At 33.3% G+C, this 18100-nt stretch overlaps 1 protein-coding gene across 1 annotated transcript; it reads left to right on the top strand.

The window, feature by feature from the left end:
- Nucleotides 1-554: 554 nt before the first annotated feature.
- Nucleotides 555-9019, top strand: LOC140051946 (type-1 angiotensin II receptor A-like). The gene is made up of 4 exons (XM_072097301.1): nucleotides 555-1033; nucleotides 1677-1800; nucleotides 3395-3655; nucleotides 8681-9019. The coding sequence occupies exons 1-4, from the start codon at nucleotides 555-557 to the stop codon at nucleotides 9017-9019; spliced, it is 1203 nt and encodes a 400-aa protein (XP_071953402.1).
- The last annotated feature ends 9081 nt before the right edge of the window (nucleotides 9020-18100 follow it).

The raw sequence follows: 18100 nt of genomic DNA on the forward strand, positions 1-18100 counted from the left end.
CGCTTATTCGTGAAATAAACGCCACCAACAAAAAAGGCAGAAATAAATAAAGAAGAAATAACTACTAGATTTTAACTCGTCACCATACATTTGGTATTTGTTAGGCTAACGCAACACATTAAGAGAAACAAACCTGTTATAAATAGCAAGTAAGGTTTTGTATTACTATCAATCGGCCACAAATTGCATTAAGATGCATTCATGTATTTATTTGGTAAAAATCAATTTCATTAACATTAATCTAATTTCCGTTACAGAACATAGCACTTAATGGATACTCGAGATCTAAGAGAGAGAACTGCTACCTTATTGGCTGACGAAGATGAAATTAAAGTATCGTGACTATTCGGATACAATCTGGTACTAGACGATAAATTCGGTGATCTCTCTTAGCTTTTTTTTTTTTTCTATCTGTTCTTTTTATTCTCTACTACTATCGTTTTTATACAAATTATTTAGCCTGTCAACTAAAAAAATACAAGTTTTGCTTGTAACTTTGTAGTTCACAGAAGAAATTTAACGGCGATTGATAAAATAATTGCTTATTTTTTAAGATGTCAACGTTTGAAGAAGAAATATATACTGAAACGTCAACTGTGTTTTCTGCTTTAGGAATCGGAACTTACAAATATGAGAATGTTACCTACCTGAAGAGCAGAGATATGTCACTATATTCGAGCAATTCACTGAACGAAAACTACTATGACTACGACTCAAATGATGATGAAACATTTTATCGTGTTCTCACATGGTGTGTTTACACGACAGTGTTTGTGACGGGATGTTGTGGAAACATTCTTGTGTTGTTTTTGATACATCGATGTCGCCAGTTGAAAGGTGTCCCAGCAATGCTACTGGTCAGTCTTGCTGTTGCTGATTTCCTAGTGTGTTTTATCATCGTACCAGCTGAGATGTACACGTTTTATGCTACTGAGTTTCACTTGGGACCGTTTGTCTGCAAGTTTCTTACTTTACTGCACCAGTTGGTGTTCGCTTGTTCTTCGTTCACACTAACACTTATCAGCATTGAGAGGTAGGTATACTTCATATTTATTGTTACTGTGTTCTGTTTCCATACTGGTACAGTTCTTCAATTTTTGTAATTTTTTTTAAATTTTATTTTTTACGCATCAACAGCAACAAACTCGCCAATTACATGATAGATAAACTATGCTTGTTTGGTCGTTTGTTAACATAATTAACACTAAAGTAGGTCTGTTTATAAATCCATATAAATATAACATGTAATATAATATTAATAAAAACCAAATGTTACAATTTTAATCAATGTGAATCAAATGTAGGCCTTGGTTAGTGCTACCTTTTATTTGATTCAAATGACAGGAATCTATTTAGAAGTTATATAAACAAATAATGAATGTTTTATATTCATATAATGGAGAAATAATGGAATTTGGTAAATGATGAAAGGTTAAATATTAACTCGGCTTTTGAAAAACATGAAACATATTCAACGGGATATTGATCCAGTCAGCCATTGTTAATATACAAATAATGAATATTTACGAGTGTAATGGTACAAATAATGGTGTTATTTGTACCATTACACTCATAAACATTCATTATTTGTATATTATTGTAATATGATTACACAATGGCTGACTATATTAATGTTCTGTTGTACATGTTTCCATAGTTAATCATGTCTTATTAAGGTTGTATGTTGTCAAATATCCCCTTCGTGCAAGATCTGTTATTACAACAAGACGTGCTCGGTTTGTTATTGCCGGAGTATGGCTGTCTGCGGCGTTATGCGCAGTACCAAACACATACAGGCAGGTAATGTCAATAATATTAAATCATATTTTTAAAATGAGATAATTTTGTTATTGTAATTATTATTACTAAGCATAAACCACCCTAGATAACTTTTCAATAATACCAATTCTTTAAATATACACCGATTTGTTTCAAAAAGGTAATCAATAGTCACTGTGCATTAAAAATATGGCATCAAATTTGCTACCGTACTGTACTGTTTTATCACAAATTACTACTTCGCTCGCTCCCACTGTAGAAGTGTAGACGATGGTTCTCGAAATGAATGTTTTAGAAGGACGCTCTGGCCTGGACGTTTTCGGTCGGTTACCATTATTGAAATGTTTGATATTCATAAAACTAAACCTACTACTAACCTGTTTCACTGTGTCTTAGATGATTGATAGTATTTTAACGTATAGTGTTTATTGTTTGGTAGGGCCCTTATAGGGTGGAGGTGGGGATGCGGAGTTAATTTGAGGGAGGTGCTTATTGGAGGGATACGTTTAATTTGTTAGTATTAATAATAATAATAATGGTAACATATATAAATAAAATCTAGTAGATATACAAAGTGGTAAAAAAGAATAACAAATACTTGGTAAATTGTAGATAACAGTCTGATAAAATCTACAACAAATAGTATAATTGTGTTATAAATATAATACAATATTGTGTGTATAAATGTGGATGGGCGTTTAATAGATGGTTTGGGAGGGTGGGTATGGGGGTCGGCGATAATTATTTTAAGTGATGTTTTGTTTGGGAGGTGTTCCGGGCGTTTATTAAAATAAATACCATCGTAATTGGTATAATTAATACATTATTCCGCGACACAGTGGGCCGTTTTGCCAAAGATGGAAAACGTTTTAGACGGCTTGCAACATTGGCAGAAGTATCCCAGGTCCTAACAACACAGATAGCGCACATCAGTATACAGTCCTGACATCTTACTCAACAACTCGGCTATCGGGGTTTCACTCTATTTCAAACAAAAGCTCTTATCATTTGTTCTCCCGATGCAATTGTATTGTATATACTTATTCCCCACATTATATTCCTATGCTTTATGAATATATTTAATTTGATCTTTATTAATGTACTATACCGTACCTTCACACGCGCGGTCCGAAAATATATACATGGCTGCAGTCGCGTACACAAATTTGAGTTAGTGTTTACCGACCGACCGACCGACAGACCTACCGACAAACCGACCGCCATAGTGAGCTGTAGAGCCGCGCACGCGACTAAAAATGAAACTTTGGACACAAATTGCAAGAAAAGACCCTGCTGAACACCATTTTAATTATGCAAATTAAGCTACTTCCTAATATCCAAACATTTCATAACGTTGATAGTTCTGTTCTGTATGGCCCAAAGAACCTATTTCATATAAAAAAACTTTCTTTGCCATTTAAAAATCTAAATCCCATGGACTACTTGTGCAGCGCATATTCGGGCTTCCGTACAAGCGTTTAAATCATTTTTTTTTTCTTTTTTATCGCTGTTTTCTTTCAATTCTCTGATGTATTTTCCATGCATTCTTTTAATTTTCCATGCTGTTTTTCTTTCACATTATTACTACTACAATTATTATTATCTTTCTAAATAGATATATCAAAGGCATGTGTGGGACATACACAGTTGGGCAACGTGTAGCCCAAGCGTGATAGAACCTTGGAAAAAAATTAACGCCATGTTTGACTTCTTGGTAACATTTATCTTTCCTGTACTTATCATGGGAGTAGCTTACACAATTGGTACTGTCACTTTATGCAAGAGCACTAGAAAGAGTAAACGGTTACAAGGTATAAAGATGTCAAATAACGTGATCCGTGAGTCTGCAGAGCGACAACAGGCTGACAAAAACCAGGTATAACTCGTAACAGTCATAACTGAGTAACAATACTCGGTAACTATTTCCTAAACATCTCTCTTCAAAATAAACAATATTTACTTTTCATTAAAAAAAAATCCGTAGGGTAGAGCTGTGAGTACTCAAAACAGAGCATTACCCGTATGACTGAACAGCTGACAATAGTATATTTATAACCATCGTGGCGTCATTCATATGCATATCTATATATAAATTTACGTAAGGGCAAAATTCGGTAAATCGCGCGTTACTTCTAGAATGTTTACTCGATGGTATATAAAGTTGGTTCGTACTGTCGGTACTGATTTTAACCACCTAATGTAACCCTGTTTTTAATTAAATTGAGTTAGATAATTAGTTATTGACAGTTGAAACGAATTTAGGTTCAACGAATTGCCCCGATCGCGGTATACACTGTCTAATGGATGTCCATCTTGAAAAATACCCGCCCACAATAATACTAGGATGCTTCGCATTTACCTATCTCCTTCTGCGATAATTGTTTTTAACTAGAGGGTGAGCTTGTTCCTCCTCTAGGATGTGTAGACGATTTTTCTCGTAATGATAATGACTCGGTTAAAAAGATTTTAGAAGGACGTTCTCCTTGTACTTTTTCTGTCGGTTACCATTATTGAAATGCTTGATAAAAACTACTATGTTTCACAGTGTCTTAGATGTCTAATAAAATTTTAAAGTATAGTGTTTATTGTTTGATAGGGCCTTTATAGGGCGGAGGTGGGGAGGTGGAGTTAATTTGAGGGAGTTGCTTATTCGAGGGATATGATTAATTTTTAGTTTTAATAATATGGTAACATTTAGCCTATAATCAAATAAAATCCTCTAATAGATAATTATGAAAAGTGGTAAAAAAGAATAAAAAATACTTGGTAAATAGTGCGATGAATTCTACCACAAATAGTATGTGTTATTATGAATTTAGGCCTAATACAAAATTTGTGTATAAATGTGGACGGGCGTTTGTTAGAATGTGGGGTTTGGAGGTGGGGGCGATTATTATTCAAAGTGATGTTTCGGCCCAAGAAGGAAGTCGTTTTAGACCGCTTGCATCATGGGCAGAGGTATCCCGGTCCTAACGGGACACAGATAGCCCACATTTATTCTTGCCAGCATACTCAATAAAACTCGTCTATCGGGATCTCGTTTGATTATCAGATCTCCCTATGTAATTTTATAATACTATTCCCCACAATATACTCCGATGTTTTATGGCGTATATTTAATTTGATCTTTGTTAATTTGCAGTATAATTTTTATATTTTAACTACTGTACCTTCACACGCGCGGTCCGATCCGAAAATAAACAAAAAACTAAAATGGCTATAGCCACTAACGGCCAACTTAGTTGAAACCGGAAAGTTACAAGAACCCGTGAACTCATCGTGAACCCGGAAATTACTTATGACCGCGTACAATTGAAATTAAATTTAAATCAGAATTTTTTTTATAAAACCCAAGGTATCCAAGGCAGAGATTTGGCCTGAAGTTTTTTTTCATTGTGCTCGCCTATGTCAGAATTAACCATAATTTATATATAGATACCTGAAAATCGGTTGAACAGTTCGAGTACAGCATCATAATGTTGAAGACATGCCGATTTTCTTTAAAAAATACTATTTTGATTGATTTAATATACGTTTATATAAATGTATTGATTTGCGATGAATAGAACATTCCAATCTCTCATTCTCTCCCAATATAATTGTTTGGTACATTTATAGGCCCTTGAGAGATCAACTTAAAACCTTTAGATATAGTATTGCAATACTTTGACAACACTCTAAATACGTATTAACCATTTTTTGTCCCCATTTCTTACTGTGAGGGTACTGTTAGAAATAAACACATATACAAATAAATGTATTACTGTGAGTGTGGGTACTGTTAGATATATAAACACAAAATATACAAATGAACTTAATTACTGACAGTTGCTTCTCAACGTTTGTATTAATTTAGGTGTTTGTATAGCGCCAGTATCAACTAAACCGAAGTAAAAATCAAAGGCGCTTATTAGATGTTAAAAAGATGCATTGTAAGTTCTTTAAAAAAAATAGCAATAAATGTTGATTTGGTAATATGTCGAAGGAAAGAATTCCAAAAAGAAGCAGCAGATAACATAAAAGACCTTTGTCCATAGGTATTTTTTCTATAACAACCAGTAGGATTTGATCAGCCAAACTAAGACAAGCAAGAGGAGTGTAGGAGGGAAGAAGGTCAAGAAGATAAGTAGGTTGTTTAAGAATTAGCGCTTTAAATGTTAGTAAAAGGATCTTATATTTTATACGGGAGTCAATAAGTACCCAATGGAGGTTATATATAATAGGAGATATGTGTAAGGATCTTCTAGTAAGTGTTTTTGTGCAGCAGTTTTCTGGAGACGTTGAAGTCGATTCATCAAAGATCTTGGTAGGACAAAGAAAAGGGTCAAGGCGAGAAGTGACAGAGGCATTTATTATTGTAGCGTCAACTTGAGAGAACGAAGCTTATTGTATTAACCTACTAAAAGACAAGGTGACCAGTTAGCTCAATCGACTGAGCGTCATGTTAAGAACATAATGTCGAATCCCACGCTGATTTTGGAGTTAAGGCTATGCGAGCTAGTGTTTGAGGTTCACATAATTGTACGTCTCCCTTTCCACCACATCATGAGGCAGCAATATCAATGCATCTGATTTCATGGAAACGACCCAAATGCTGTGGCAGGGCTTTAGTGCTGAGGCAGGGACAGCACACCAATAACATCTTTTTTTTATTCTTTTTTTTGGCTTATGCCACCTCCTTCGATCTAGTAAATTGTATGTTTAGCGCCCTCAAGTTTAGAACACCTGCGTTGTTACGTCAGAAGATTATAAACAAATATCCCCGAAACCTCGACTAAGAAATACCGGAATGGTGTCCGGCGGGGGATAGTTTATTACCATTAGTTAGGGTCTAATGTAAAGCACATAGAGGGGTCAGTGATCCATTAGGCGCTATATAAATATTGTTTATTATTATTATTAGTGGTGGTATTATTATTATTATTATTATATAGAACATGTGTAAAGATGCAGATGTCTATATCAACTTCGGAGTTAGCTTTATCCGCCGTCGGGCTAGGCTAGGCATATGAAGCCGAGTTTTTAAAGTACAGAGCCCCAACTAAAACTTTGAACCACATCTGGATATTAAATTAAGACAGCAATAATAATACGCCTGTGATTCCCCTTATTCAACGATTATTTTTATACTTGTACTGCTTTATTTTTACTGCAGTGTTTAAGACAGGCTCTAATCTCTTTCATCTTCAGATAATGTTCCTGTTTCTTCGTGGATTTGTTTAATGGATTCGTTGTATAGGATTGGTACTACGGTTTCCCAGGACTTTTTCCATTGTAACATCCTCTATCGTTGGCTGTTTGCTCTTAGCTTTACCAATATGTTTCTTCTTGTTACATCGTTTATATCTCTATGCAGTTCGACTATTTGGTTGTACTGTGGCATTTTCAATTTCCTTATTTTCAACTTTTCTATTGCATTTTTTTTTTGTTTACAATTGCTACATTATATAATCACTACTACAAATCCTTCGTTCCTAATTCTATTTTCATATAATTCGTCTTTTTGTCTAACTGTATCTCGATCTTCCTATATATTTATGGAGACACTTGTTTTGAGAAATAGTCAATTTAGTAGATTCATTTTGTGTTAGCTTTTTTGAAAATTGAGGTTGATGGTTTTCTTTGTTATTAAGTTCTTTAAACTTAAAAATCTATTACGATTACTGTTTTTGTGAAATGTATGTCTAGGAATGTTAGGGCATACCAGCAATATATAACATAACCAACTCGCGATGGTAAAACAATGATCTTTGCTATGGTACAATTCGTGATATGTGATGCATCAATTGCTATATATCCCGCCTCTTGGAACGTCGGACCACAATTCTATACGGTTACTTTTTATACTCCTCTTGTTCAGCGGAGCAAAGACAGTTAAGACAGTTTTTGTACAGAAGATGGTATTGAAACCATAAGCAGGTGCACAATTCATCGCCGGTTCTCATGAATTAGTAATTCCGCGTACTAACTGTGTTGAACAGGTAATTCCATCGAAACAAATAACTGTTTTTTCCAAAAAGCCATGGATCACTAACAAACTTTACTTACAGACTTTTATTAACAAAAAGATGCGTTTATTTTTTACCGGAAATAGATATGAAAATAAATCAATGAACAGGGAAGTAAGACGTGCCATTCGCGTAGTTAAAGCAAATTTAAGGAGTAAAATAGAAGAAACCTTTGGAAGCTTAAGAATGCTTGCCAAGGTATATTTTAACAAATATGGCTTCTATAGTTTTTTTTAATAGAGTTATAATCAAGAAATACATATTGATAAAAACTGATTTTTTATTCAAGATTTGAAATTAAAATCAGTTGAAATGAAATAAGACTGAGCCAAGTTCCCCAAAATAATAGTATAGAAAAAAATACAAATATAAATATTGAAAAAAAAATGACATAAATATGTTTTTAAAGAAAATATATGTTAATACGAGTTATATGATCCCGATCAAGTTGAGGATAAAATGTTTTGTGCGGATCAACTATTATGTGATGTTCTTCAACACTTCTCAGTCTTTGCTTGCATGATACACCGAAACTATTGAAAAATCCAATATAATTCCAGTACCCAAAAACAATAGTTTTACTAAGTAATTAAACGACTTAAGACCAGTTGCTCTTAAATCTTTATTAATGAAGAAAACAAGAAAAATATACTGTACGTAGTGTGGGTTTTATATATTATTCTTTTTTAGGCTATAATCGTATTCGAGTGTTTTTGAAACACATATAAATAAAACTGAAAAATAACTACCTCTTTCTACTGCACCAATCCTATTTATATCCCATCATTTCTTGATAAATCTTGCCATTTAGAATTAAAATATTTAAAATATGAACATAAATTTCCATGTCACTGACTTAAAAACGTTTCTTTGTTGTTTTTTTTTTAACTCAGGCAATCCTAATGCTCTTCATCGTAGTATTGCTGTACATTTTAACATGGGGACCTTTCATGATATTTCAACTTCTGGGCAGGTTCGACGTCATCAACGTAACATATGAAGGACACATGAGGCTTACATACACATTGACGAGAATGTTAGGTATAGGGAATAGTTGTATGAATCCATTCCTCTATGTTTTCATGTCAAAAGGTTTCCGGTCGTCTATCAATACCACATTGTGCTGTACCAAAACCACGGATGTCATTACACACAACATTGGGCACAGTGTGTCTGGTGGCTTAAACTCCTCTAGGACTGTTACTAGTCGCTACATCATATCAGAGGTATAAGAAAATCGGATTAGACCTTAATTAAGCAAGAATAATAGATTGTCTTTCAAAAATAGACGAAAATCATTTGAAATAAGTATGTTTTGCCAAAACAAATCCATGTCAGGTTTCCAGGTTTCTATTTAACAAATTTATTGATAAAATCAAATATGAAAAAAAAAATGTGTTCGCATTATTCCAGACATCCATTTGTTACCAGATGCACCAACCTTTTCATCCATTTATTCAATGCTTTATTTGGAAATCTCTGGTCCATAGAAAGTAGGCCTAAAAGTAACAAATAAGCTGTTTACCGGTACTGTATATTTACTACAAGAGGGAGACCTCTAGAACAATCAAAGTATCCTAGAGGGAGACGTAACACTAAAAGTATGCTAGAGGGAGACATAACAGCCAAAGTATCCTCTACACGCTAGATGTATTGTATTGTCTCAATCTTCACAGATGTTGCATGAGTAAAGGTCTGTTTTCCGTGAAGAATGGAAATATGTGATTCGATTAAGCACTCTATTTGGTTTGCTTTATATTATTATTATTCATTTACTCGTTATAAAAACATACTTAATATAATATCAATCCCATGATAAAAAGACAAGTTACAACAGATAATCTAGATACACGGTATTATGTAATAAAGTACAATTCAAAAACAACAAAAAATAATACTGGTGATAAGATAAGATAACTTTAAGTGCTTACAAAGTAATCAATTAAATTAGCATTGTTACTTAAATATTTATAAATATAAAATGTATATACAATTGTAATCAATTCAATGCATATCAAAATATACAAATATGTTATTTTATGAGAACATTATCGAATTTAAATACGGAACCAAAACTACCATCGAGAATTATAGATGATTTGGTTGTACCAATGAGGACAGACGAATGTCCTCATTACTGCAACTAATCTTAAAAGTAAATTTTTTGTTTAAAAGATGTTTAACTTATCGTTGAAAAATATTTAAATATGTTTTTATTTATTTTTACAGCTTTTTTTAAAATTTCTGTACAGGTATTTATTTATAACTTAGAAAATATCAATACTTAAAATATAATATAATATGAGAAGAAAAACATGTAATGTAACATGGTAAATTGGTTGTATAAGTACATACATACATTTACATTAAACATAGATAGAATGTGGATAGTACATATTTATTTACATGTAAGTTCACGTAACTTACATTAGTGTACATATACACAGTAATTGTACTTTATGGGGTTTTTTTTGGAAAAATATGTATAATCGATAATCGATATTCTTATAGATTAATGTCGTATTATTTTATTCAAATACTATTTATTGATTGGCAGATTATGTCCAATGCCCATTATTATAACAAATTTTACATTCCACGGCGACAGCTTTAATTATTGGTAGGAATATTACGACAGTAACAGGGTGGGTAGACATTTCAGGAAAACAAAATGCTAATCATCACACTTTTTGCCTTGCATTCGCCTCGCACTACGGAAACAAGAGCGAGGAGTGTCATGATAAATGTTAACGTACTAGATACTACAGCTGTAACTAGATACATCTTAACTGACTATCGCAAGTCATCATCAGGAACAAGTCTAGGCGAAGTGTATTAAATACTTAAATGGAATACATTGTTGTCTCTACTTCTGTGAGTTCTATCTCATCTATCCCCCATGTCGACACTAAATCCGTAATCGGAGCAGATTGTTTTCAGACAGTTTTCAGAATTGTACTACTGCTAAATGTTTTCTTATATAATTAATTACTAATTTATTCATTCATTTAGAGTAAATAAAGTAAATATATTTTGACAGGGATAAGTGCATGCGCAGGATAGCTCAGACGTAAGAAATCGAGCCCATACCTTCTTCACACAAAGGCAATTATTCTGTGCCAGTTTGAAGTGTGCTGTTATTATGTGTAATATATAATACCTTTTTAAGGGTAGAGACGAATTCTTATAAGTATAACAAAAGGGTACAGTATGTCACAAAAAATGGAGGTATTTGAAACTGTTAAACAATGTGTAATATTGTATAATTATGGCATAGATATTTATAAATTTATTAGTCATTTGTATATGTATTTTTTTTTTTACCATAGTCTTGTGGAAATGTGTGTATGTTACAGAATATTTAATAAAATCACTGTAAACACAGTTTAGCTGTTCTTTATAGATATCTGTTTTATTTATTATATAATAAATTGTATAATGTACTATAATGGGTTTTTTTCCCAAGAATTGGTTTGTGAAAATATGGTATGTCTACCAACTTGAGGATTGAATATTTATCTATATATAAATTTACGTAAGGGCAAAATTCGATAAATCGCGGTTTTTTTTTTAATTATTCAGTATATTACACAGAGGCGCCTTACAAGATGGAACCATCTTAGCTTCAAGGCGCCTCAGATTAACAAATACAACACTTTAAAACAACAGAAACATCAATTAAATCTTCCAGAATTAACAAGAAATTGTTGTACATAATAAAATAATAAAGCATTTTCACAATTCGAAAGAAGATCGGAACCAAAAATAAAAATTTCACTTAAAAATGTAAAATTAAATGTTAAAGAAAAATCCTTGGCTAAGATATCCTCAATAATTGAGTTAGCGCTTACAAGTAGAATATCTCTTTGTGTATTATAATTAGGGCAGTAACATAAGAAATGAAGCGGATTCTCAACATTAAAGCCACAAGTACAATTTGGATTGTCCCGAAGTCCATGTAAGAATAAATGTGAATTGAGACAGCTGAAACCAAGTCGGATTCTAGTGTGAATTTGGTTAATCTTCTTATCACCTGTATCATAATAAGAACGTTTTTTTGTTTCAAACAAATTGGATTTCAGTAGCAATTTTTTAAACTCAACAAGAAATGAGGAATTTTTTATTTCATTATTTAACTCATTCCAATGTGTTATAATAGATGGGACAAAAGATAAACGATATGATGTGGTCTTACAAAATGGAATTATTATATTTCGGATGTTACGCAAGTTAAAAACTTCAATATTGTCAGAAAAATTAAATAAGGAGTAAAGATACACTGGTGTTAACTTATGAATAATTTTAAAAAACAGTATTAGGTTAAGAAATTGTCTACGTTTTTCCAATGATAACCAGCCTAATTCTTGTCTTAATGCATTATGACTTGTATGTTTCCACGCACCAGTACATATTCTACCTGTAGAAATCTGGATATTTTCTAGTTCATTACTTAATTTATCTGGAATATTACACCAAACAGGAGCTGCATATTCCATTAATGGTCTAACGTGTGATATGTAAATGTGACAGAGAGCCTGTCGAGGTAGAATATGTTTGACACGACGTAGCATATTTAAAGATAAAGACGCTTTGTTAATTACAGATTGGATATGGGAATCCCACTTGAGTTTTGCATTAAGCATTACACCAAGATGCCTATGATCATTTACAAATTGTAGATTTACATTATTGAAATTTAAACTAACATAGTTATCTAAATGTTTACGTGTAAACAGTATAGCTTTCGTTTTGTTAGCATTGAATGTTACTTTCCATTTTTTTGCCCAATTATAAATGACATTAAGATCACCATTTAATTTTTGTTCTGAAATATTGCGATCTGTACAAATATCATATAACGAAGTATCATCTGCATATAAACTAATATTAGATTTGATATTATCAACCATATAATTTATGAATACAATAAATAAAAATGGACCCAAAACAGATCCTTGGGGTACTCCTGCTGTAATGGTCACCCAAGGACTGGTAGTTCCTTCAATAATAACACGTTGCTCACGTGAGTTTAAGTAACTTTGGAACCATTTTAGAAGAGTGCCATTAATTCCATATTGATTTAATTTGTATATAATCCCATTATGCCAAACTTTATCGAAGGCTTTGGAAATATCCAAAAATACCGAGATTACTTCTTTCCTTAAATCTAAAGCTCTATTAAATGTATCTATAAGATAAAGAAGTTGATACGTTGTCGAGTCACCTGGTGTAAAACCAGATTGGAATTGAGTAAGAAGTTTATTATCCACAAAGTATTTATATACTATATCAAAAACTGCACGCTCAAAAATTTTTGCAAAGTTGGAAAGTATGGATATAGGGCGGTAGTTCTCAATAAGGGATTTATTGCCTTTTTTATGCAGAGGAATGACATTTGATTTTTTTCCATTCCACAGGAAAATATCCTTGGCTTATGCAGAAGTTATAAAGCTTTGTCAAAATGGGGTGCAATAATTTCAGCAGATTCTTTTAGTATGATACTGTGAATTTCATCAGGTCCCATCGCCTTGTTTTTATCCAGCATAGTTAATAATTTCATGATCTCATCAACAGATAATTGAGAGTTGAGAGTCTCGATGCAGTTCTATATGTGAAGTCCGAAGGATGATTAGGAATAAACGATTGAGATTTAAAATAATTGTTAAACGCTTTAACTTTCTCACTATTTAAAGTTAGGACATCATCGTTTAATTTGATTGGCGGAATCTTATTATATTGTTTGGAATTACAAACTGAATTTATGGTAGACCACCAAGTTTTTGAATCACAGTTTTTATTCATTAATAAATCAAATTGTTTATCCAAAAAAGTTTGTTTAGCTTTTCTTATTGCTTTAACAACTTTTGCGCGAATTTTCTTAAAACGTTGCATATGCGAATTTGAGTTATTTCGAGTGGAATGGGCGCGATTTCTTTTGCGAATAAGAGTTCTAATATGAGCATTAATCCAAGGCTTGTCATTAGGACGCACAGTTATAATTTTAGATATAATATAGTTATCAACACAATTATTAAATAAGTCAATCCAATTATGACAAACATCTTCAACCTTTGAAGATGAATAAACTTCTTCCCAATTTACAGAATTAAGAGCATTACGATATAAATTAAAATCAGTTTTTTCAAAAAGATATATTTTACGATTGTATGGCTTGTCCCGTGTGATACGAATATCAATATTTGCATATACTGGACTGTGATCACAATTTAAAAGTGGGCACAATGCACCAAAATCATAAATATATACATTTTGACTAGTAGGCCTAACTATATGGTCAATACAAGACCGTTGGTCTTTTATACAACGTGTTGGCATATTGATTAGACTTGCCCCAAGTCTGTATTATCTTTTTTTTAAATTTATTTGTTTTTGTTTCGACCGCGATTTTTGTCTGAAAATACAGACTTGTGAAACACGTATAGAAATCGATTTGCAGACCGCAAACATACGATAAGAATGACGTAGGTTATCATACCGTATTTGGCTATATGAGGCGGGCGGTATGTAAATATGGATTTCGAATCAACCAATGATCATTTTGTTTCAAAATGAAAGAGATCGAGTACGTAGGCCTACCAGTGCTTAATGTACGATCGAGACTGTCGAAATATAAAATAGTAATGCCAAGTTGTTTTGTTTATTAATTGTTTAGTCCTTGGCCTAGGCCTCTTTCGTAGGTCCTACTCAACTCGCACGTATGACCTGCCAAATAAAACGCCAATGAAATCAGAAGTAGGCCTACATAACCACCGGCACACAACAGGGCTACATCACCACACAGAACAGGACAGGGTCTCGGTGGGAATTAAATCAAAATTATCTCCGCGTAATAAATGATCCATTCAATATTTGATTTGCGGAGAAGCTAGCCTATCATATATCAAGACGAGTTTTCATGTTTCAAAGATCCCATCAAATGTTTACCAGACTACTACAAGGCATATAAAATAATTTCTAGCCTTCAGAACTTTCATAAATGTACCCAAATACACATTGTCTAAACGTAACATAGCGCATGCGCATCATCTTAGTTGTTGAGTCTTTGAAATTCTGAAATATGAATATTTACACGTGTACGAGTGAGTAGCCAATCGCATGCAGCTGAAACTAGTCAACCGGATAATCGTATGCACCAAGAATTCTTGGTGTCAAACCACGTGACTTGTGCGTGTTTCCCCAGACGGAGTATCCAAAATCAAGTAGTATACGTATGAAACGTCATCTGTGCCAAAATATTTATCTTTTAACTAATATTTAGACAAAACTCCGTCTGGAACCCAGACTAGCATATTGATGTGTTGAGTTAAACCGTTTTGTTGTAAAAATTCGTAAAATGATTTTCCAAATCTATTTGTGTTTCCATCATTGTACCAGTTGTTATTTTGAGCATTCATATCGCCCATCATTAAAGTTAAGCTGTGTCGAGACAAAACAAAGTTATTAGTACTGTTTTGAAAATAGTCAAGTAGATCCTGATCAGATTGAACATCACTTTGTGGTGGCCTATAACATACATAAGTCAAAATCGTCCAGTTTGAAACTTGTATTTAACACCTTATCACATCTGACAAGAGATCATTACAAATATGGGAATCAACTAAGTGTAGGCCTATAGAATTGGATATGTAAAGAGCACATCCGCCGCCATGGCGGTTTCTATCATTTCTAATAGGTTCTTGATAACCGTCTAGTAAAATGTCATGGTTCAAGATAGTTTGATCTAGCCATGTTTCTGTTAAAGCAATAATATCATAGTTATTTAAATTTGCTAGGTGTTGAATTTCAGCTAGTTTACCTGAAACGATTAGACTACGTATGTTAATATGGCAAACTGTAAACTGTTGCGGACCAGGATTTGGATGTATATCGCCGCACATTAAAAGCATGCACATTAGAATACTTAATTTGATAGCAACATTATTACGCCCCAAATTTATGATAAATAAATTATCCATTATCAGTAAAAAAAATAAGTAAAGTACTCACTTTAAAAACGCTAGCACATATGAGAACACTTAGCCAAACGAACATAGTAAACATTGAAATAAAAACAAGAGAACACGTTTTTGCTATCTAAAATCAACAAATAATGGTCATATTCCGTCGGTAAGAAACGAACTGTTAATGACACCGCACAGTCTAAACGTTCTTAATGTTCAGCAATCAGTCGTTCAAAATCATTTTCATTCTTGATATGCTTGGGTTTTTCTTCACCTTTACACAGGGCCCATGGGTGTGTAGAAAGCGACGACCTCGAATTGGACGACCCCAACGACCCGGGCGACCTCGAATTGGACGACCTAGAATTGGACGACCCATAACACGAAACCGACGACCCCTATAATAGCCTAGCCTAGCCTAGGCCTAAGTATGGTATAACATCCCGAAGCCGAACATAACCAAAGATCTTTAAACCATACCTTATATAATACTCGCAAGCAAGCAATTGATTGAAAAAATACAGAAATATCGCCATTTGATACTGAATGTGTCGACACGAACAAACGAACAGATATATGGAACGCCAAGAGTGCATCATTAAAACTGCATTCGACTCGATTAGCACACGAAATATCATAAACATGGCAAACCAGGCCCCTTTTTCAGCGGCAGGTAAGGTTTGACCATGGAGGTACTCCATGGTTTGACCAGCTCCATGGTTTGACCATGGAGGTATAAAAATATTTTTATACCTCCATGGTTTGACCGTATACAATGCATGTGCGAAATGTAAAGCTTTCTTATGGCCCTCCCCATGCAGGATTAGGCCAAGTTGAGCCGCCGACAAGTTGAGGCGCCGCCAGAAAAACGTTATTTTCTATGAAACGCCAAATGCTTACTTTCGCCGGTGCTCGTTTCTATTTAATAGAAGTTCTATTTATATTAATTATTAGATATAACGATGTATATTCCAAAGTTTATATATCACGGTTTTTAGTATATATTATTAAATATTATAATTAAAGAGAAATAATTATGAATATCTGACTTGTAGATTCCAAAATATAAGGCCTAAAACATGACCGAAAATGATCGTTTTTAGCCAAAAATGACGTAAACATGTTGCCCCCTCAGGCGGCAGTTGAAGTAAAATAATTGCATGAAATCACCGTTTTTTAGTAAAATATTTTGTGTATTAACATTGTAAAATTCAATAAAATATGATATTAAAAGATAGTAAATAAAAAATAATAATTATTTAACCTCATTCGAAAAATATCAATACTCTATTAGTCCTGAGAGACAACGTGATTTTACGTGGTAGGCATACACGCGAGAAAAATATTATGGAGTGCACTGCATTTTTACCTTGAAAGATTAAAACAATTAAATTATTAAATATGACTACTTTCCTTTGCTGTTTCAAACCAACAAAATTGTAGTATGTAATTATTATTTATTTTCATGACACAATCAGTGGCGTATCCAGTAGGGGGGCCGGGGGGCACCCCCCCCCCCCCTGATTTCGTTTCCGTCGGCACATCATCGCGGCCGTCGGCAAACAAAGGTGCCGGGGAAAAAAATAAACTATTTATTCTGACAATAATTCAACTATTTTTTATTTTCATTACATCTAACGAAACACGTAAAAAATGTGTAGCACGTACGTACGGCCGTACGCGGTAGATTGTTTACTCAAAAGTCTTTGACCTTACCCTAAAACCTTGTTTTTGCATGCAGTTGAGCCTCTCATGACCTGGGATTTGTATGTCTTCCTACGCTAAGAGATTATATAGTTCCACATGCCATGTGCTTTTTTGTCTAAGATATATTTATTATAAGTGCAAAAAACCCGGTTTTTTTTCTCGATATGAGGCCTTTATTATTCAAAATTTTTAAAGAAAAAGCACATATACCATAAAAAATATCCATGTATTTCATTTTTGGAACAGAATATTCCGTGAGGCTCAACTACAAAACCACCATTTTGTGATATGATGTCATCGTAAGCCAATCAAAGCTGAGCTTTTTCGCGATTGGCATTGCTCACGGTTGAATGATTTAGGATTCTAGCTGATTTGATTGGTGGATGCGAATCACCCGCAGCGGAATGTTTTCTCTCGCGCGTGTACCATGAATCTCTCTGATCGTTACTACACAAAGTTAGAGCAATGAATTTGTCCGAATTCCGTTAAGTAAACAACTTTATATATTTTATAAGCATTTAATAACATGTTTTATTGATATTTCCAATGGTGATATATAAAATAAATTACTAAAAAACGTAATTATATGTAATTATTTTAACCAAAAATGGCGTAGTTAATAGAATTGTCGACTGAGGCCGAAAT

This window comes from Antedon mediterranea, chromosome 6, assembly GCF_964355755.1.
Source record: "Antedon mediterranea chromosome 6, ecAntMedi1.1, whole genome shotgun sequence".
NCBI classification, from domain to species: Eukaryota; Metazoa; Echinodermata; class Crinoidea; order Comatulida; family Antedonidae; genus Antedon; species Antedon mediterranea.